At 43.7% G+C, this 23300-nt stretch overlaps 1 protein-coding gene across 1 annotated transcript; it reads right to left on the bottom strand.

Moving 5' to 3' along the window:
* Positions 1 to 21668: 21668 nt before the first annotated feature.
* Positions 21669 to 22166, bottom strand: FANCD2OS (FANCD2 opposite strand). Its single transcript, XM_075061996.1, is given in 4 exon segments — positions 21669 to 21984; positions 21986 to 22042; positions 22044 to 22070; positions 22072 to 22166. Coding segments are annotated over 4 exon segments (495 nt in total).
* Positions 22167 to 23300: the final 1134 nt, after the last annotated feature.

The raw sequence follows: 23300 nt of genomic DNA on the forward strand, positions 1-23300 counted from the left end.
TATGTATTATTTGTAGGATCCTAATCTGTAAGCCATTTGAGTCGTTGTACAAATAAAACAGGTGTTTTTAATACAATATAGTGGCATGAAAACATTGGGTGACTTTGCCATTGCATAAACTTGTAGTTTCCCAGAAAATTTTTCTAGGGCCATAGCATTGCCAGACTGGATTATCTTCAACAGAGAACCTGGATTTACAGATGTACAGGAAACACTTTTCTCTGGAGATTTATCTAGGACTATTTCATGTGTACCTCAGAGCTGTCTAGTGATTGGTGACAGTGTTTAATGGTGCAAAGAAAGCTAAGAATTGGATTTTATGCTTAATTGAATCACTGTATAAAATGACTTCCAAACTGGATTGGCCAACTGCCAATAAAGAGAGAACCAAAGAATCAATGGCCAGATTCTCAAAAGTGTTCAACATGCAGCAGCTCCCGTTGAAAAACTGACCTCTTATCATTTAATAGATTAAATATCCTATATGTGTTGTTATATTTGGCATTAACTGGGAATGAACAGTAAAGAACCAGGGAAAAAAACTTTAGCCACCTTACCATGTTTTAAGCCACTGCTTTTGTTTCATGCATTCTTAGAAATATTATTGGATAAACAAAACTTAAATATTGTGAAGTAAGATGCAATATGATTTTGCTGCAGCTTGATACTTAAAATAACCTTGGCTCCCTTTTTTAGTAATACATTTCATTGGTCAGCATGTTTAGAACCCAAAGGCAAATTGTCCTAAAGAACAGTGTAGAAAATGTTAAATGATAAATGCCGGCAGCTCACCAATTTCATCTATCTTCATGAACTAAGGGTATATCTTCACTACCAGCTGGATCAGTGGGCAGCGATTGATCCAGCAAGAATCGATTTATCGCATCTAGTCTAGACCAGTGGGGATCAACTTATCACATCTAGTCAAGACATGATAAATCGAGCCCCGAGCGCTCTCCTGTTGACTCCTGTACTCCAGCTTGGAGGGAGATACAGGGAGAGTTGACAGGGAAGTGGCAGCAGTCGACTCACCATAGTGAAGACACCACGGTAAGTGAGCAGTAAGTTGTTCACGTAACTGAAGTTGCATAACTTAGATCGATCCTCCCTCCCCCCCCGCCCCCCAGTGTAGACCAGGCCTCATAGATTTGTGAAATTTGCTTGACTGCTGAAATCTTCCCAATGGAGATGAAGTGAGTTGTGATTCCACCAGACATCAGAATTTATGCTGTATAGCTCTTTCAAGCTGGCAGGCAAGCGGGTGGGGAATTACACTTCCCTTGCCATGGAAACCTCCAGTAGGGTCTGATGAATGGGAATCTTCAGTAGGCATTTGATGTGAACTTATAATGAAGTAACCCTTTTTCCCCATAGCGCTACTTCACTATAATTGAAACTTCTCTAACTCGAATTGAAATTGCACTTCATAATGTCTGGGAGAAAAATCAGGACTTTAATCTACTTCTCTTCAACAGAAGCTTCGCTGTGTCTGAATTTACTCCGAGTAAAAGGATGTAACAGTTTCTAGTTATATATGGTTATGATGGTGTCATAGGTGAAGCAATTTGGTAAGCAGATCTAACACAGCATAATCATATGCAAAATTCTACATACACTAGTGTTAAACAGAGCTGGGTCAATAATTCCAAAAGTTTTCCATGAATGTTTGTCTAAAATTTTTTAAATTTGATGGTCACTTCATGAGCACTCCATGTTTGTTTTTTTCTGTGAACATTCAAGTGATTAAGTTTTACAGGCAAAAAAGGTTTATGGAAAGCAAATTTCAAAGTCACACAGACAAGTATTTGTGGAAAACCAAACTGTAAATGTGCAAGTGCTCATCCAATCAGGACACAGAAACAATACTGTGTGACTTATCTAACCAATCACACATTGTAGCAATGCTGCTGAAATTCAGAATGTTTGCAATCAGTCCATAGAGTAAAAAGATGAAATGATAGTTGCTAACAAATTTCAAATATCAATTAAATCTGAGGAAATAGCAATCTGTTTGGGATATTCCATGGTGGGGCTGGGAGTGGGGCTAAATCAATCGAATATGTTGTTTGCCCTGCTCTAATATTGTTTTTTTTTTTTAATTTTTACATATCCATCAATAAAACGTACTTAAAAATGAACAAAGGTTAAGAAGAACACACACAAACTGCTCATGGTGAATACTGTGCATCTCCTGAGATTTTTCACCAGGTTTTTGTTCTGAATGATCATGATGAATGAAAGGTAAAGAGACATGTCCTCAGTTGCTATATGTCAGTATAGCTCTGCTGGTAAATAAAGCTAGGCCTATTTACACCAGATGAAGCCTAGGTGTGGCCCAAAGTTTCTGTGAAAAAACAAACTCTTAGGCTAGACTGTTTCAGTCTGGACCCTGACCTGGGTATCAGCTCAGATACATCATAGCTTAGCTTTGCTTTGTTATAGCTTCCTGGGGCTGTAGGGTACCAAGGATTCCTTTGCCTAGCACTCAAGGGAATGGTAAGACTGCGCTCTGCCCTGCTCACAGGGGGAAAGAGGCTGCCTCATCCTCCCCTGAGACCAATGCATGACTGGACAGAATATCACTGTTAAGGTTCTATTCAGCAGAAATTCCACATGAACATCTGTAATGCCTTCCACCCAGCTGAGGAATTCAGCATAAATATGAGCTGGGAATGCAGAAGCTATTTGCCTTTCCCCTTTCTCCCAAAATATTATAGGGCTGCAGTCTTGACTCGCTTGAAGTCAATAGCAGAACTCCTATTAATTTCACTGGAGCAAGGATTTCATCACAGACGCCTCCCTAATAGAGCTACTCAGAGGTGCTGAATTCATTTTACTTCTGCCATCCTTCCGCTGTGAAATATTAATCCTGGTACACTAGAGCTGGAAACTTCTGGTATATGGCTGTAGATATTATTTTTGTAATTTGCAAAACAGGTCTAGCTTTAATATGCCATGATGATAGTGTATTTTTAACCATTGGCTCAGGAGCAATGTACTGGTTGCTGTTTTGATATTCTTGGATGGAAATCGTACTCTGATGCCTGCATCAAGTTTGTGCATTAAAATGTTGATATTGCTTATGCCTACCTGTTAGTGTGACTTTGTGCAAATTCAAAGGGTGATGGATGTTTCAAAAGAGCAGAGGTTCTAACCAAACAGTGGTCTAAAAGAAAAGCCCTTAGAAAGGCACTGTAGTCCAATGGGTGAAATAGAGGACTGGGAATTAAGAGACTGGAGTTATATTTTTAGGTCTGCTACTAACTTGTTGTGTGACCATTTAGCAAATCATTTAATCTCTGTGCCTCCATTTCCAGCTCAAGAAAATGGAATTGATATTTACCCATCTTTGTAAAGTGCTTTGAGGTAAATTGATTAAAAACATAAATATAATATAAGTTGGTCGAATTCACAGTGTTATTTTACCAGTGTATGAAAATCTGCCTTGGGTTCAAGCAATCCCAAATTTTTGCCATTGCCTTTATTCCAAAGGGTCTCAATTTATTGACAGATTTGAAGACAAAATACATTAGTATCATTGTATTTTCTTTCTGCTCTTCTTTTATCTAATTGCTGGGAGTTGTGAACCATGGAGAGGTAATACTATTCAAAATAAATAATTTGGGTGTATCACACACCTCTGTAGATGCTTCAGTATTTCCTGGAAGGTCTTTCTCATGGAAAAAAAAGTTATGAATCTGCTAAAAGTGAGAAGATGGAAATGAGAGAGTTCCTAATATCCTACCCACATGTAGCTGTTTCCCTGCAGGAGATGAGACATTTCCAACAGCAACCCTAGAAGATATAACTTGCTTCTCTGGTGCAGGAGAAGTACAAACACTGGAGAGCACCAGCTGGCCTCTCACTGACAACACTTTACTGTTACTAAAATGGACTTTGAGTGCCTGGACAGAAATCTTCTATTTGCCCTTCTTCAAAGTATGTTAGGGGGTCCATTGCATTGCATCACAGAACAATGACAGAGGAATGTGACAGAAATATGCAGAGCCAGAAGAGTAGAAGGGTCAGATTTAAGCAACAGAATTTGGCAATGCAGTGGTAAGATAGTCAAGCCTTGGGAGCTCCTTGCAGCCTTATTTGTCTCAGACAACCCTTACCTAAGGACATATTTTTGAAAAAGTCTCTACATTTGAGAGATGAGTTCTTTACATGGACAAAGAGTTAGGACACATCTCCTGTGTTCCCTGATTCCACTGTTTCAAGAAGCTTTGTGTTGAGAGAAAAATGCTTCAGAGGGTATGCAAGGTAAGCCCATGCTGGAGCCCTGGCTCAAGGCTGAGCCCCTCTTATGGCTACACTGCAATTGCGTTAACCCAGGGCTCAGACCCAGGGCCCCAGGACTCTGCAGGGCTGGAGGGTCCAAACTTGAGTCAAACTGGGAGCCAGGGTTCAAGCCCTGTTGCTTTGTAGTATAGCTGCAGCCTGCTTGACTCAGGTCCTGGGAGTCATCCAGAAGTATCCCACAATTCCATGTGACAACTTTCCTTAGTCCTATCTATCCCAATAATCTGGTTAAAAAGACAATGTAGATGCTCAAGCCCAGGGTTCCCTAACATGGATCAGATTATTTTAGTCCTACTAACACTGGGCTTACATTGCAGTGTAGACATACCCAGAAGAGAGACAGTCTCCTGTGCAATTTTTTTTCTGGAAAAAGGCATACACCTGTATGGACACTACACAATGCTTTTGTTCTCATCTTCCTGTCCCTAGTCAGTGAAGATAGTTGTACATATTAGAAATTTCTAGTGCCTTTGTCACTGTAGAATATGAGCTCCAAATACCATATTTAAGAATTGCATAGAATTATCCATAGTAGACTGTAAAATCCAGACCTTATCTGGGTGCCTGAAATGTCCTTGACTGTGTTCAGAAGGGGGGCAATAACATAAGGCAATGAGAGAGGCAGCAGAGCAAACTGAAGCGAGAGGCAGAAAAGTGTGGAAAAAAAAAAAAGAACCTAATAATTGTAATCGAAGAATTTTCCTCATCAAGGTTACACTGTCTTTCTCAGAGAATGTGTTAAATTCAGATCTGAACATGTGATTTCCTCCTCCATAAATAAGTGACATACTTATGTTCTGCTGTGAGCTGGGTTGGGTTTGTGACCAAACATAGGAATGAGATCTGAAGCTAGGAAAAGGTTTTTATTTCCTGGATCAGGATTAGGCATATGCCTGCAGAATTCAAAGAGGGCTGCCTGGTGCTCCCACTATATAACAAGCATGTTTTGGTTCTCTGTGGGATATATATTTTAATGAACATAAAACAATTCCCAAGCGTACAACAGTGAAGAAAGGGTTGCAATTGTTCAATTATAATTACTAGACTTTTTTCCCCCTCTGTATTAAGAGCTCACAAGTTTTCAGCAACGCAGATCTTACATTGCAGTTTACATTGTACATAAAGCTGCATTTTAAAAATTGTAAGAGATTTTAAGCTTGGAATTATCAATCTGCATAGTCATTCATTTGTTTTTAAAAAAATTATTATGGTTTATGCAGATCTATGTGAAGGGGATCGGTGGCTTTCAGGGAGAACAGGGGTCAATATCTAAAGAATATTTTATGGATTGATATGATTTACTATGTCCCCATTTGATTGGATAGCATTCCAGAAGCATCAGTATAATTTCTTTTTTTGCACGTCCAAGTGAAATTATTGGAATACAAGAATTGCTAAACCTGACAAGCCAATGATCTATATATTCCAGTGATGGATAGTACCATATTTCAGAAAAAGGTGTGTGAAACCTCAAGATGGACACTCTAACTCCAGGTAAGTAGCTGGTATTTTAAGGACCGAATCCTATAAAGCACATTTAAGGATGCTCAATTTTGAGCATATAAGTAATCCCATTGATGCCAATCTGGATCAGGGCCAGAGTGTTCAGCGCCTGGCAGGATCGAGTACTAAACTCTTGGGCTCAATAATACTATGATAGCTTGGTATAGGGTTACCAGATAGTAACTGTGAAAAAAATGGAACAGGGGGTTGGAAGTTATAGGTGCCTATATAAGAAAAAGTCCCAAAGAATGAGACTGTCCCTTTAAAAATGGGACATCTGGTCACCCAAGCTTGGTATCTTATTATTAATTCTATAATGAGAGTTTTTATAGGAGTATGCCACTGAGACCTGCTAGAGTATTACAGCTCTGCATGTGTTTTCTAGCATTAGTTGGCATTAAAGTTTTAAAGGGTTGGAAAGATTGCACCTGATGATTTTGTGCTTGAAGGTTTCAGACTGCCTAATTTCCAGCTTTATTTTTGTACTTTTTGCTGATGAAAAGTGAACATATAGTGGGCCTGATTCTGCTCTTGCATGGGTGTAAATCAGGAATAACTTCAATGAAAGTCACTGTAATTACACCAGCATAAAACTGGTTTGAGGTGAGAATAACACTATCATGGCTCTAGTGGAGGACTGTCCAGGTCTTTGTAGTAGTGCAAGTAATCCACACTACTGACCTGACTGCTATAAACTGATTGTCTTTTAAGAAATCACTTGGCTTATTAAGGATAACTGGCTTTGGCTTTGTGACGCGGCGCAGCCGCGGTTTGTCCAGCAGCAGGGCTGTGGGATATCCCACCGCCTCGCTGTTAGTAGCCTTAAGCCGGGGCCCTGGTCAGGGCGGGGCAACAATCAACATGAGTCACTGCACTCGGGCCGTGAGCAGGGCAGAACAGCGAGCACAGTAAATCAATAGGCTCAGGCCCTTAGGCAGGGCTGAGCAGTAACAGTTCTAGGCCCGGCCCTTATGTCAGGGTGGGGCAGCAAACACAGCAAGTCAGTAGGCTCAGATTTCGGCCTCCTCACGCCAGGGAAAGGGAGGAGTCTGCCACCCCTCCAGGGGGGCCAGGGGGGACGCAGGCTCTCCCACTCCACTGCTTCCCGGCCTGGGGCCCTAGCAGCGGCGGGGAGTCACTGCTGTCAGTGGGGATCCAAGCCGCAACACACTGACATTGGCTCTGGCAGTGCTGCAGCCAGACTGGGGTCGGCTACCCCCAGGCCACTTCCATTCTCCCCCTCATCAAGTACCTGAGTTGTCGCGGTGTCAGCAGAGGGGTCGACCACCATCGGCTCTTTGGGGTAAGAGTCCATGGTGGGCTCAGCGGGTCCTCGGGGTAGCGGGCAAGCAGCAGGCTCGGCTCCTCCTCGGGGTAGTGGGAGCGGAGTAAGCTTGACCAGTCCTCCTCGGGGTAACGAGCTAGGGGTAGGCTCGGCCAGGCCTCCCCGGGGTAGTGAGCGAGGGGTAGACTTGGCGGGCCGAGTGCGATGTCAAGCCAGCCACGACCTTCTGCTGGTTCCCCAGTGGGAGCTCGGTCACAGACGTCTGGTCTCGCTGGTGGCTGGGGGCCCACTGAGCTCCACCGGTGAGCTTTTATGTTTCCGGGTCTGCGCCGTGACCTCTGAGGGGTGGGCGCAGGCCCCAGTGGCCCTGCCCACAGCAGGGTTGGGAAAGGTTTCTCCCGTAGTGGGGCTGTGGGATATCCCACTGCCTCGCTACAGGCTTCTTGCCAAGCTGAATCTCTGGTACTATTCTATTGGAATAAAAATCTCTCCTAATCCAACTCAGTGTATAGTTTGTTACCATCATTCTTGTTGTGGCTGAATTCCTATGTGTGAGCGAAAGAATGAAAAAAATATTTTGAAAGCAATTTGCTATATTTAACCTATTTTCATGAAAATGGAATGGGACCTCAATGAATATAATAAGAAAGAAATAAGTGCTTTGTGTTACTTTAAGAAGGAAAGAGGATTTTTGAAACAGGAAATTAATTGTTTCCATTTAGTTCCAGTATTAATCATCTTCATCGCCCTGATCCAATGCCCATGAAAGCCAATGGAAATACTCCCATTGACCTCAATGAATGCTGGCCCAGGCCCTAAATGGATGTATAGTAGTGCAGACGCACTGTTACAATGTCACACTATTGGGGAAAAAGGGTGAAGCAAAAAAATGGATATAGAAGAGAAAGTGTCTCCTCATATAAAGGGTTTTGGCTGCAGGTTAAGATCCCAAGGAGACTTGGGCACCTAAATATACTTGAGAATCTGAGCCTAAGTGCATATAAGAATCTGAAGTCCACCAAATTGAACTTTTGTCCTGATTCTCCTGGCACTTACACAGATGTACATGAGGAGTCACTCCACAGGAGGCCACGGAATTACATTGGTGTCAAATCCGGAAACTGAAGCTCTTTCTGTCTCTCTGTTGGTTTAGAGTAACTGTTTATTACCCTGAGAATGGCTAACAGAGAAAATGGAAGGAAAATTACAGCGTGTCATACATCTTAGATGTCTGAAGCCATCAATGTATATATTGGTTACTTGAAATATTTTATATGCAGTTTAAGGTTAATACCCAATAACGTAAAACATCCTAGAAAAATGTTCTTTGACAATTGCATATTCTAAGTCTCTTATTTTTCTTTTTCTAGAATTTTAGTAGTATCTCCTGAGGTTCATATAAAATATATTTAAAATTCTACTAAATCTCCTACTACAGTTTGTCAGAATTTATATATCTGTTGAATTCTATGTGATTGTGCAGATTAATGTACCTGAGATGTTACTGTATAGTTTTCAAATGTAACTTGACATTAGTTCTAAGGCTTGTTTATAAGTGTCTACGGAGTTTTGGCAGAATATTGTACTAATGTAATTTTGTAAGAACAGGATTATGAGAGTATGTTTGCAAAAACTTTATTTATTCCCTTATAAATATCATATTTATTATCTTTACACTGATAAAAATTGTTGCTTGATTATTTTCTACCTACCACCTACACCAGCTTTTCCTATTTGTCTCCATAAAGGCCCTGATTCAGCAAAAACAACATCCCCCAAGCAACGAATGATACTATTTTCTACCAAGGATTTACGAGAAATTCTGATATATCTGTGATGAGGTTTATGTATCCATCCCCTGTGAGAGGAGAAGACAGCGTGATCCACTGGTTCAAACACTGGATTGGGAGTTGGGAGCTCAGGGTCCTATTCACAGCTCTGTTATCGAACTGCTTGGATTAAGTCACTCTACCCTTCTGTGCCTCTGTTTCCCTATCTGCAAAATGGGGAATAATTACACTTTTGTAAAGTGCTTTGAGATCAAGGACTGAGAAGTCTTATATGGACATGATCTAAATCTCATTGAAGTCTATGAAAAGATTTATTGACTTTAGTGGGCTTTGGATTAGGGCTTGTTATCGCTATATTTTCTTTAAAAAGAAGGGAAAATACCTGCCCTGTCCCAAAGGGAGTGTAGGAGTCATAAGTCTTGAAGGCTAAAGCTGACAACTGACTCTCATTAGGGAAGCAGGCCTTTGAAAGGAAACGTTATGAAAGGAACAGACTCCACCTGCACTAGGAGGGACTTTACCTACAAGGTTTAAGGCTGGATGGCATAGAACAGGGGTTGGCAACCTCTGGCATGCAGCAGCCAGGGTAAGTACCCTGGTGGGCCAGGCCAGTTTTTTTACCTGCCACATTGGCAGGTTCAGCTGATTGCAGCTCCCACTCAGCGCGGTTTGCTGTCCCAGGCCAATGGGGGCTGCGGGAAGTGGCACAGGCCAAGAGTGTGCTGGCCACAGCTTCCTGCAGCCCCCATTGGCTTGGAGCGCGAACCGTGGCCAATGGGAGCAGCAATCCGCCAAATATGCCCACACAGCAGGTAAACAAAGTGGCCCAGCCCACCAGGGTGCTTACCCTGGTGAGCCGCGTGCCAGAGGTTGCCAACCCCTGGCATTGAAGGTAAGAGACTCACCACTTCAAACTCATGTGACTGTTGGTATAGTATGTCCTGTAGAATTAGGGACGTTTGTTATTAGATAAAACCTCCAGAGAGCTTGGAATCATTGTGTCATGCCTGGCATTGGATAAGCCCCAGTACCATGTTGAGGCTACTTCAATATCCTATGAAATATTTTGTATGTTATGGGGGAGCTTGGATTATGTTACCGTATCTTATTTTCTCCTTTATCTGCTATTGTATCTAAAAAACTCTATGTTAAAAAATTTTTAAGGCTTCAAAATCAGGCACTCAGATTTGGGAAATCCAGCCATAATTTGCCCCCCTAGTGAGTAGTCATTATGCTGGTACACTCTTTAACTGCATGATCACTTTCTTCCCCATTGTCCCCTCCCCCACCTCAGAATCCCTGCCTCATTCAGCAAATGAGTTGTTCAATATTCCTTTTTATCCTTGTTCAGTGTGTTTGGTCCCTGCCCTGAATACAGATTAATTTCCCCCGGGTGTTTCTGTGGCTCTCAATAGTACCTGATGCTTCACGAACAGTAATGAATTCATCTTCACAACACTCCTTTGTTGTGATATTATTTCCATTTTACAGCTGGTGAGATTAAGGCCAAAATTGTCAGGAACGTCTGATATTTGGGGGCTCAGTTTGACACACCTAGGGCCTAACTTTTCAGAGTACACTTTTATAGATCATCGTCTATTCAAAGCACAGTTACAATCAATTTCAGTAGCAGCTCTGAGTGCTCAGTGCTTCTGAAATCAGACCTCAGGTGTCTCATGGTAGGCTTCCAGAAAATGAGGATGACCCACTTGATTGCCACCTGTGAACATTTTGGTTTAAATGACTTGCTCAGCATTACACAGTGATTCCGTGGGCAGAGGCAGAGATAGAATCCAGGTGTCCAGGGCCACATTCAGCTGCCTTAGCCATGAGACCCTCCTTTCTCTTCCAGTAAGCCACTGCCTCATTCATGACACACCTTCCAACTTCTGCACAAATGAGGCAGGGTTCTACAGACACCAGCTTCCTCTTTTACACAACCCTCATACATCCCCAGAGCAGATGCATTCAGTGCACTCAATTCATGATCAGTCTTGGAAACTAGGGGAGAAGAAGGAGCAATTCACTGGCAAAGCCAATGTGGGCAGGGGGGTGGCAGGTGATCCAGAAGTGGCAACTGGGCTCCCTGCTGACTTCTAGTTACTGCCATACACCAGGCTCCAGCTCTGCTGCCTGGTTCACTTTAAAACCAATTATACATATTGGTGAACCTGGCTTAATGGTCCCAGTTCTAGTCCCATCCAATCCAGCCCCATCTCCTCTATCTGGGAAGAACCTCATGGAGGCAGGCTGGAGAGCTCCACAGGGAGCAGGTTAGCCTCCTGGGGGATGTCTAGAAATAAGGCCTGAAAGAAACAGGGAGGTTCTTGGGAGAAACTTCCAGGGCCCCTGGAGAGGGGAGGCAGTGGCGTAACCTGCTAGGAAGAATGACCTCCAGGAAAAAGCCCTGTGAGGCAGCATTGAGTCAGTGGAGCAAAGAAGGAATTCTGCAGTGCCCAGGAGTAGGGGTGAAGAACAGGGACCTTCAATGCAGCCCAAGAGAGGTGGACAGAATGTTTGTTTGGATGATTATCTGGATTTCTTAGTTGGACTTTGTTAGCCTGGAAGGGGACAGAACTGAAAGGTGACTTGGCTGGAGGGTATAGCCAAAACAGACTATCAAAGGGCCAAAGAAGAAGTCAATAGGGAGTGCTAGATATAAAGACCCCTGCAATGCCACACTCTGACACCAAGATTTGCTGTGGTGGTGAGCGGAACCTCTTACATAGGGCAGATAATTTGCCTTTTAAAAAGGGCATCTGTTTGTTTTTGTGGTTCTTTTCTTGCCAGCCAGTGTGTGGTGTCTATATTGAGTAAAAAGATTGACCTTTTAACTGTTCTTTGTGTGTACTGTATTTATTCTTGAAATTATTAGGTCACTCAGACTAATAAATATGTATAATTGGTTTTATTTTTCTGAAGCACCTACAATTCCTAGTCAATAGGATCTGTGACTACTCATTTTTTTTTGACAATAAGCCAGGCCAGCAGGGTTGTAGGAAAGATCTTTATTAAGCATGCTGATAGGCGAGTCTTATGTGCTTAGACTTTAGAATCTGTATGCTAGCAGCTTGGCTTCCGCTTGTATTCCTGAATCCTGGTGTCACACCGAATTAGATCCCTCCTGAAAGCTGGCCCACGTTCTCCAGTTCTTTTAGTCACATTGCACTCAGAAATGCTGGGCTTGGTTTTCAGAGGTACTGATATTTATCTCTTGTCTTCTGCAGCACCACATGGAATCGTGTAGCATTGCTTCCTTCTGTCAGTGAACCAAGGCTATCCATTCCCATTCATTTAGATGTCTTTCTTTTTCTGTCTTTCTTTTATTGAAACGAATAATGTAATACCAAAAGAGGATTGTATAAATATATTACACTTTCAAGATGTCCAAGTAATGTATTGGATAGTATGAAGGAGATTTTAAATTATTTTATTTTAAATTAATAAAACACATGGTATAGAATGTGAAGATTATGGTAACTTGGATTTTTAATCATTATTTGTTACTTTCCATCACTGTTTCGTATATACAAATGCCATCTAGTGTACACTTCTGAAATACCAAATGAAGGTGTCTGAACTCAATGGGACCAGTCTGCATAAAGGAACACAACGTGTGTAAGTGTGTGCAAGTTCAGGGCCTAACCATGGACCTTCCAAAACACCATCTTGTGTGATAGGTCAGTTTGCTGTTTGTTGCTATCATCAACCTTTAGGAAGAAATTAATCCATAGGGATTCTTTGCTGCTTTTACAGATCCAGACTAACATGGCTACCCCTCTGATATTTCCATAGGGAGTAAGGAAGTGCATCTGATGAAGTGGGTATTCACCCACGAAAGCTCATGCTCCAAACCGTCTGTTAGTCTATAAGGTGCCACAGGATTCTTTGCTGCTTTTCCATAGGGAGAGTGTATCTCTAATTTTGCTTGTTCCTCCAAGCAAATCAGGGTTAACTAGTATTATCCCTGGAGCCCCCGATAAGTAGATGATGGGTCAAGCATTGAAAATGCAAATAAATGATGCACACCAACTCATTCAAGCCATATAGCTAAGCAGTTTCAAATATCAGTTCCATTTTACTTCACTAAATTAACTGGAAGCAATACGGCTTATGCCTGGGTGTACATAGAGCCCCTTCTGGATTGTGGGTGGAGGTGTCTTTGGTACACAACGAGTGGATCACATTCTTACACAATCACTTTCCTTTCTCTGATTCCCATTAGCAAGTTAAGGATGGAGCTGCAATTTTGAGAGATTATTTACATTCAACAAGGTCGAAAACTTGAGATACATCTTAAGATATAGCAGCTGCCATTACATATTAACATATGTTACCTTGAGCCAGAGCCAAAAGAATGTTGTTAGGAAAAGCAGTGAGTTGGATTGTTAATGAGACTTTAATGACACTTTTAATTTTCGTACAAGTGTTATTGATTCTGTTTTAAAAATGAAAGTTCCTTGGCATTTTTAACTGAATTTATTTTTATGAGAACTTACTGCTGATGAAAGGAACGAAATTGACCATCTTGGAGAGAGAGACCATCACAGAATCTGAAGCAGCAATGGTAGCAGTGCGAGCATTCTCATGTGTTCTTCTGCCATTGTGCCTAAACCCTGACCTGCAAGGATCACCTATTTCATTAGTGGTGAACTGCTTAGCAGTTGGTATCTCTGCAGCATCTGACACCATGATTGCTAGTTCTGATGGTGGTATTTGTGAAACAAAGACCTGCTCATGGACCATCACATTCATTTCACATAAGCCACCCAGCAGCCTGATTCTCCTCTAGATTGTTAAATGCCAGTGAAATTCCATATTTTTAAACACTCTCTACATACACATTAGCTAGTCAGTAATACTCCAGTCTTAAGCATTCTTTAACTACAATAATAAAATCTAACAGACGTTTTGGAGCGTGAGCTTTCGTGGGTGAATACCCACTTCGTCAGACGCAGGTAGTGGAAATTTCCAGGGGTAGGTATATATATGCTAGCAAGCAAGCTAGAGATAACGAGGTTGGTTCAATCAGGGAGGATGGGGCCCTGTTCTAGCAGTACGAACGGTGTGGAAAACCAAGGGAGGAGAAACTGTTCGTAATTGGCAAGCCCATTGCACTAGTCATTGTTTAGTCCAGAGTCTGATGGTGTCAATTTGCAAATGAAAACTGAGCTCAGCAGTTTTCCTCTTGAAGTCGGTCCTGAAGTTATTTTGCTGACAGGATGGCTACCTTAAGGTCTGCTATAGTGTCTGGCCAGGAGGTTGAGTGCTCCTCCACACGGTTTTTTGTATATTCGGCCTATTGACCTGATAATCCATGAATGTTGTGCCATTTATCCTTTTACCGTATGACTGCGGTCATTTAGGACCGATGTACTAGCAGAGGGCATTGCGGCATATGATGACGTATATTACTATTGGTGGACGTGCAGGTGAATCGAACCAGCTGATGTGTGGCTGAATCTGGTTAGGTTCCTGTGATGGTGTCGCTGGTGTAGATATGTGGCAGAGTTGGATCGAGGTTTGTTGCATGGATTGGTTCTTTGAGGTAGAATTACTATGGTACGGTGTGATTGCTGGGAGAATATGTTCAAGGTTGAGCAGGTTGTCTGTGTGGTCAAGGATTGGCCTGCCCAACCCAAGACTTGTGAAGTTGGGATCGATTGTCCAGGATGGGTTGTAGATCCCTGAGTGATGCGGTTGAAGGGTTTTAGCTGGGGCTGTATGGTGATGGCCAGTGGAGTCTGTTTGGTTTCTTTCTTGGGTTTGTCTTTCTGCAGTAGGAAGCTTCTCTGGTACAATGTCTGGCTCTGTTGATCTGTTCTAATTTCCTTGTGCGGGTATTGAAGTTTTTGAAGATATGCTTGGTGGAGATTTTGTACGGTGTTGGTCTCTGTCTGACGGGGTTACAGGCAGATGCGGTTGTACTGCAGTGCTTGGCTGTAGACAATGGATCGTGTGATTGGGCCCGGGATGGAAGCTGGAGGCATGAAGGTAAGTAAGCGGTCCGGCTAGGTTTCGAATATAGGGTGTGTTTAATGTGCCTCATCTATTTGCACCATGGTGTCTAGAAGTGAACTCCTCCGTAGATTGGTCAGGTGAGGTTGATGGGTGGGGTGGAAGTTCTGTGAAATCGGTGGTGGAATTTTTCTAAGAGTCTCCTTCCCCTGGGTCCAGATGATGAAAGTGTCTCAATGTAGCGTGAGTAGAGAAGGGGCATGAAGTGGACGAGAGCATGAAGGAACGGGTTGTCAGGTCAGCCATAAAAATATTGGCGTATTGTGGGGCCATGCGGGTGCCCATAGCAGTGCCACTGATCTGGAGATATATATTGTCATCAAACTTGAAATAGTTGTGTGTGATGATAAAGGCACAGAGCTCAGCAGCCAGTTGTGCTGTGGCATCATCAGGAATACTGTTCCTGACAGTTTGTATTCCATCTGTATGTGGGATGTTTGGGTAGAGAGCCTCTACATCCATGGTGGCTAGGATGGTGTTTTCTGGGAGGTGACCAATGCATTGTAGTTTCCTCAGGAAATCAGAGGTGCCACGGAGATAGCTGGAAGTGCTGGTGGCATAGGGTCTGAGTAGAGAGTATAAGGTGCCACAGATTCAGACTAAACTGCTGCTTTTACAGATTCAGACTAACATGGCTACCCCTCTGATACTTAATAAAATCTAAGTGTTCCTTCTAAGTTATAGCAGTTTATCTGTTATTTAGGGCCAGATTCTGGTTCCTTATGCAAGGGCTGAGAAAATGGGCTTTGCACAGAGGATCTCCCTAGGGATAATAATAGATGGAGCACAAACACAGCTCCTGGGCAGTAGCAGCAGATGCTATCTCTTTCCTACCCTTATGCAGGAGTATTGGGTTTGGGAAGTCCCTAAATATACAACTTGACAACAGTGAATGGATCAGTGATGATAGAAGCTTTAGTAGCCTCCTGCTGGTTTTTGTTTACAATGATATATGAGAGCCTCTGAATTTGAACCTGTAATTCTTGCATGTGAGATCACTTCAAGAAAGAAATGGCACCTGCATGCAGATAACATAATCTTACCTGATTTACATGCACAAGTATACTTGTATGAACAAATCTAGGGTCTGGTACTGTGGCAGGCTGGACTACGTCTGGAGGCCTTCTGCTTGAGGTCTCACAGCCCTGCATCACCCTGTCCCAGAGAAGAAGAGAGAAGTCTTCCAGGCAGCCTAAATGGCTGCAGAGGAGTGGACAATCGGGGGGCTAATGGAGCAGCCAATCTGGGGCCAGAAGGGCCCTATATAAAATGAGCAGCAGAGCAAAGTTCAGTTGTTTGTGTGGTGCTTGAGGAGTGAGGCTTGGGTGACTGGCTGAAAGAGCAGCAGTACCATAGACAGCTCGCTGCAGACAAGACTGAAGCCCAGGGATGGCTGCTGAAGATTTGGTGCCTGGCTGGAAAGAAGAGCAGCAAGACTAGTGGAAGGTCAGTGTGGGCAGGCTGAAGCCCAGGGGGACTGAGTACAGAACCTCCGCAGGCTATCGAGGGTACCGAGATGGGCTGCCCTGGTGTGGCTGAAGACTGAGCCCAGTGAGGCCTGCTGAAACTCCACCAGTTGTGGGTACTGATATGCGTTCTAGCTGGGTGGTTGAATAAGGCAGTGCCTGCAGGAGAAGCGTAAGAGCTACGGTCCCATACCAGGGCTGTGATAAGATCTTGGGACTGTATGCACTAGAAGAGGGGACTATGTGTGAGGCTCGGCGGGAGGGCTAAGCTGCCGAAGATCAGGCAAGAAAACGATCAGCTGTGGGGTGCTCATGAGAGGTAGGCGCCACCCCGATATAAGAACAAAAAAGAAAAACAGGCTCGTACCCAACCAACCAAAGGGGGCTGCCTGTGAGAAGAGGGTGCCACCCTGGTAAAAAAGACCTATTGTAGGTATATCGGCCAGAGAAAAGGGGGTGCTCATGAGAGATGGATGCTGACCCTGTTACAGATACATACATACAAATGGTTGTATTGCAGATGCAGATTGAGTGGCTGGGTTAAGATCTCTTTAAGAAGTAGTCTATAAACTCTGCTCAAAATCTACCTTATTTACACTTCCTGTATATTAATGAGAAGTGTGTTATAATTAGACTGTTTTTTTTCCAATCTGCCTACAGATATGCATGATGACTTATCAGTTAAACTTCTAAATCCAAATCCAACCTCTGCACTATATTTGTGTTCGGAAAATGAAGGATTTGAAATACAATCCAAAAACTAGGGGGTCAAATCCCTTAGTTGTTACTCAGTTTTTACTCAGGAAAAACTCCTAGTGGCTTCAGTCAGTGTTTTGCATCAGTAAGAACCGGGGGTGGGGGGAGGGGGAGGAGGGCGCATGAGCAACTACTCAAAGATATACCTGATCAGACTAATTTTGAAAATAGGACTAAAAGAACCTCTATCTAGATTTGGGGGGGGGACAGAATTTAGAGCATCAGCAGATTAGTCCATTGAAGCCCTAGACTCTGAGACTTTTTTTATTATTATTTTTTGGAGAATCTGCCCTAAATCCAGCAGACAGGCTGGGTATTTATTGGGTCCATATTGTACAGCTGTATGGAGGGGACCTGCTGCTTACTCTGGAGTTGAAGACCGAGAACTGTGCTTGTGGTCAATATGCTGCTAGCATCTCTGCGTCATGCCAGGGGACGGATGGCTTAGATGAATGCGAAGATAAGACAAAACATGTTAACATCTCTGCTGGATCCAAAGGCCAAATTTTCTGCTTGAGTAGACTTGTAAAATGACACGTCCACAGAGCTCCAGCCACTTACACCAGTAGAGAACTAAAAGCGCCTTTTATTCTCAGAAATGTTAATCACTTGGGCAAACCTATTAATGCTTATTTTTCACCCGTTTGCAAATGAACATGCATCCAATCACCATTTGCAAGTGCTGGCCAATCTTGCCTCTTTGTTTAAATCCTGTTCTCCTCAGGAAACAAAAAGCACCCAAGGATCCATGGTGGGTGAATCACAGCACTGTTAGGCAATAATCAATAATGTTCTACTTCACTTCACTATCAGTTTGTCACTGCCAAGGCCAAGTCTAATCCTCTTGACTTTTTGATAGATGAAAGCATCAAAATGAAATCGGGCAACACATTGTTATTTAAGTTACAGATTTCCTGTGGCTATAAAGCTGTGCAAAAAAATTGACTGATATGCCTATCTGCAATTTGCCATTCCTACATCACACACATTCACTGTTTTGTTTTTTTTTAACCCCATTTTATAAAACTCTGGATGAATTACCAGCTGCAATCAAAAAACACTATTACTGTAATAAGATTTCTCTGTGTGCTCTCTTTGGTGCGTATGTGGAGCAGAGAGAAGGGGAAGAAGTTAACTTTTACCTCAGGCAGGTAACTGGGAACTAGTGCTAAGAGCCATATATCAATCAGTCGATTTCTATCTTAGCTAAAATAAATACGTTCCTGTTGTGATCTCGGCACAGATGTAACTCTCCATCTTTACAGAGACTGATGGCCAAGGACACTGCTGCTGCGGTTAAGGCCAAAACAACATTAAAAGATGATCTGCTCATGACTGTCATGAATCAGTATAAAAAAGCCACTCTTTTCAATTGTCTGTCAATTGATAGGGTGATAGAAAGGGGTAAACTTCAACATTAAAGGTGCCCCCACCATGCTGGTGTTTATGCTATCTATGTTCCTGTTATCTATGTGTGGGTAGCAGCAGACGTTGGGAAACAGTTGCAGAGAATACAAGCCAGGCTAGAATATGCATTCATTAGTTATGCTGCTGTAAAGTAAATGGTCTCTTGTTAGTTAAGTTATCCTAAAACCTGCCTCAGTCATTGCTGAAATACTAATTAAATAGATTCTGTAGTAATGTGGGGGCAGGGTTAGATTTTTTTTTTTCTGGTTTAGATTTTCAAAGGTATTTAGGTGCAGGCCCGGGCCTAATGTGACTTCTCCACCCCCCATCTCTATCTTTAGTCATAGCTTTAAAAATCTTTGTATAGCTTGCATATGTTCACAGAAAACAGTCATGACCTGACAGCAGACCAGATGAGCCCAAAAAGGAGCCTGGCAGCATCAAAGATCTTCGCTAAACTTGTCTTGTCTGGTAGCATACAATAGCTAGCATACCAGCTAACATTACAAATTGTATGGCTGAAGCCTGCAGGTGAAACTTGAAAGGGGGGTATTGAAATAACACTTTCTATTCCACCTGTGCAAATATTTGCAAGTGGAATAGATACGTGTGTTTTCATGGCATGCTGATACCATTTTTCTCCAAAGCAGAAATGGTAACAGGAGGATAGAGTCCAATTCCGAGCCAAAAGGACCTCTTCCTCTGCAGCTTGATCCTGCAAACATTTATGTACATACTTAGCTTTACCTCTGTTTGTTTCAGTGGGACTACTCCCAGTGGTAAAGTTATGTGTGTATATGCTTGCAGGATCGGGGACATGTGGACCTAGTAGGAATTTAATATGTATTTTGTTTAAATGCTGAATGGGGCTCCTGTACTGAATACACTTTAGTGACTGCTAAGGTATATCTGGCTTAGGGGATAAACCAATATTGTTGGGCTAGAGGGTGTTAATGACGCTACTGCCAGCAAATGCCCTTTTAATCAATGGGCAATTACAGGCTTCCTTGAAACTGATGGATGTGCTAGCTACCTTTCATTCAGGCTAAATGAGGGAGCAATTAAATACCCCTGTTTAGTGTTAATGAAACAATAAAGGCCCCCACCTCAAGCAGACCAGTATGCCCAGGCCTGATTAGAAGCTGAGCCATCACCCAATGTGTTTCTCTGGAGACTGGCTGCAAGTACAGGAGCTGGGGCATTGATTTGGTCACAAGTGTGAGTGTGAAAGGAACTGGAGAGTGAGTAGGTGGCAATAAAACCAGTCTGGGCATGGCCCTGAGAGGGAGCAGAAACAGAGCTCCTTGGGGCACAGAACTGGGGGGCAGCAGGTTTGGCTTTGTGAACAAGGAAATTGTCCCCCAAATTCCACAGGAATAGGTCTGGGCCCCAATGTCCCCCAAGGAGGGAGGGGTCCCTATAACTTATTAAGCAGAAAATAAAAGCTGAGCTGCTGCTAATAGACATTTTAGTTGATAACACCAACATGGCTAGCACCCAAACATTGAAGAGTAATTCTCTTGTCAAATTGTGACGTGCAATAGTAACTGAACACATTACAAAAGCTTTTCCCTATGAATGAAAGGGAAAGGTGTATTTATAAATGTCATACACCAGCTGCAAACCTCTTAAGGCTTTTTGATTTGAGATAAAACAAAAGCTGCACTTTTAATAAACTGCCTGTATTGGCTGGAAACAAATCAGAACTATTTTTACTTTGACTGTTACAAGGCAAAGGTGCTTTTCTTGACTGTTGTATCCATTCATTGTAAACAAATTATCAGGCATCTTCTTGGAATGTTTTAAGGCAAAAGTGCATTTCTTTGTAAATTACATTTTTTAGTTGTAAAGAGGTCATAAAGAGTTTGTCTTACAGATTATAAAAGTATAATGATGCTTTTATCAGTTGCATCCATTTAGATGTAAACAAATAACAGTGACTTTGCAAAAATCCATTTACAGTAAATTGTTCATTTGGTTGTAAGTGCCTCTATTCATTAGGAACAAATAATATTTCAATGTGAGTGGTTTACCCGAATGTTGCAAGGTAAAGGCTGCATTTCTTTGTAAGCCTCAACCATTAGGTTTAACCAATTCATACAGATATTACTTAACACTGTAAAGCAAAACTGAATTTCTTGTAAGTTCATAAGCTGTAAACCATTCATAACAATTTTTTACTTCGAATGCAGGAAGAAGCCACTAGTGTAACTCTTGTTAGTCTTGGTGTTTTGTAACTTGATGTGAATTAATAAGGATCTTTTAAATCTTATATGTGAAAACTGTGTGTCTAAGATGGTCTAGCTGGACTGTGAACCCCTTCATACATTAGTAGAAAATAATAAGAATTATTTTACTATGAATGTTGCAAGGTGGAGGTCCAATTGGTTGCAAATGATTTAAATATTACTCTTACAATTTGTAAGACAAATTTGCACATATGTATCCATTAACTAAAAATATTTCATATTGTATATTTGCATGTTTATCAAGTTGGAGTGGTTCAATCTGTTTGATTTGTGAGATCCTTCCTATACCAATTCTGAATCAAATTAATAGTATTCAAAGTTACACTTGTAGGCTTCATCCTTTAGGTATAAACAAACCATAAGGATTTTGACTTTAAATATTGTAGACTGCTCTTTATGCAGGAAAAACTTGTGCACCTTAGCTGCCAGCATATTTTAAAATTCCGTGTTGTAATGCAAAACCTTCATTTCTTGTAGGTTGCATGCGTTAGCTGTAAACAAAACACTGTTGGGCACCAGTAAAATTAGAAATGTAGCGCAATACCCCCCCCCCCTTTTTTTTTATCAGTTTCAACTTGACTGGAAGAGCCTTCTAAGTTAGCTGTACACACACATAAATGGTTGCAGTTCCACTAGCGTCCGTTGAAGCTGCAGGTCTTGCAAAGAGTCTCCACCATGGGACTCGCAGTGTGAATGAAGCCCGCAGAGGCGCTACCAGGGCAAGGCGGAGCAGCGGTGAGGTGTCAGTCAGCAGCTACAATCCAATCAGAGCCTGGGGCCGCGGCCGCTTCGGGCACCAGCTGCGTGTGCATGGGCCAGGCTCCTGCCGCCGGGGTGGGAAGGGAGCGGGGCCGGCTGGGCAGGCGGCGGGTGTGTGGGGCCCGGCCGCTCAGCGCGAGTGCTGCAGGGCGAAGGCGCACTTCTTGTAGGCGGCGTAGAGCAGCAGGATGGCCCGCAGCATCTGCCGGCACATGGCCACGGCCATGCGGACCTGCGGCTCGCGGAGCCCGCGGGGCCAGCGCTGCCGGGGGCTGATCACTTGGCAGAAAGCGGAGCGCTCCGACACCCGGAACGAGCCGGTCCAGCGCGGGGGCTGCGCCGTCACCAGCCGCCCGAAGACCGAGTCCAGCCCGCTGAGCCGCACCGCCTGGGGCTTGCGCAGCGCCGCGCTTCGCCGCGGCTGCCCCCCCGGGAGGCCGGGCCCTTAGCGCCGGCTCCAGACCAGGCTGAGCCTGGAAGCACAGCTGCACCTCCAGGTCCGCGCGCGCTCTGCGGGCAGCACCGCGCGCGCCGCCCGGAACGGTGCTTGGCACGGCGGGGGTGGTGCCCGCAGCCACTGTAGGGCTCGTCCAGCGCGACCAGGCGCCCAAGCTGTACCCGCCGCCATGGCCCCGCAGGCACCCCGCAGCGGCTAGCGCCGCCAGCCCAGCTGCATCTTTCCTCCGCGGGCGCCTGCAACCCATTGTGACGCCGCGTTCGCTTGGAATCCGCGCTCCCCCCGCCCTTCAACCTGCCCAGCTCCCCTCGCGCCTCATACGCTGCAGCCCCAGTCTCCCGCCCCCAGCTGCCCCCTGAGACTCGCGTTTGATCTCTGCCCGCTTTCAAACACCTGTCTGCTCTAGTTCCTGATAGAACCATCTCACTGTAGTGCCTCTGACAGTAGCACCGAGTCAGTGCAGTTCCGGGAGCCTGCTGCCTCTGAAAAGATGTGCATGTGGTCAAAGGCAGCAGCCTCTTCTTTGGGCTTCTGCTCATTCCTGGTCTGAACGTGCCAGGCCAGAATCTGCCCAGTTCGTGTACCATGTCTTGACACTGAGACCAAGGTTGTGTGAAAATCATGCATACAATTCTGCACTTATGTGTAATTCCGAGTTTGCTATGGCCTTAGCGGCAATTTGAGTCTCAGCACTGCCAGTTCAGCTACCATTTTCACACTGGTCACTTAGGATTTACCTGGCAATTCCTGACGCCTCCATCTAGTTCTTGTTTCCTATTTTGTTGAATTTAGTCCTGTCAGCCCACCTACCAGCTGAGTGAAAGAACCCCAGGCCAATAGTGGGTTAAGTGGCTCAGCCAGGTATCAGCTGCCAGCCTGCTCAGCCTGCTGCGCCTGGTCTGGGGGTCCCCGGTCAGCAGTGCTGCTGAATGGGCTGTGCTGGGACCCGGTGCAATGGGCAGCACTGGAATCTCAAAGCAGTGGGCGGCTGTGCGCCAGCCATTGCTGTGTGCACCAAAATCGCTCGTGTGCCACCTTGGCACATTGCCATAGGTTCTGACCCTGCCTCATACAGTAGTAAGGAGATGACATATACAGTTGTGAGGGCTCTATTAGCAGTAACAGGCTATAGGAATCAGTAACATTTTTTGTTTTTCTGAGAAATGCCACTCCTTCCCATACAACTTCACAATATTGCAACAACTTATTTTGCTTTTTGCTAAGATATTGATTTTTTTAACAAAAATATGAGAGGATGTTAGCAAGCATTTTGGTGAACAATTGGTTGAATGCACAGCAGTACTG

The sequence above is a fragment of the Chelonoidis abingdonii genome, chromosome 2, assembly GCF_003597395.2.
Source record: "Chelonoidis abingdonii isolate Lonesome George chromosome 2, CheloAbing_2.0, whole genome shotgun sequence".
NCBI classification, from domain to species: Eukaryota; Metazoa; Chordata; order Testudines; family Testudinidae; genus Chelonoidis; species Chelonoidis abingdonii.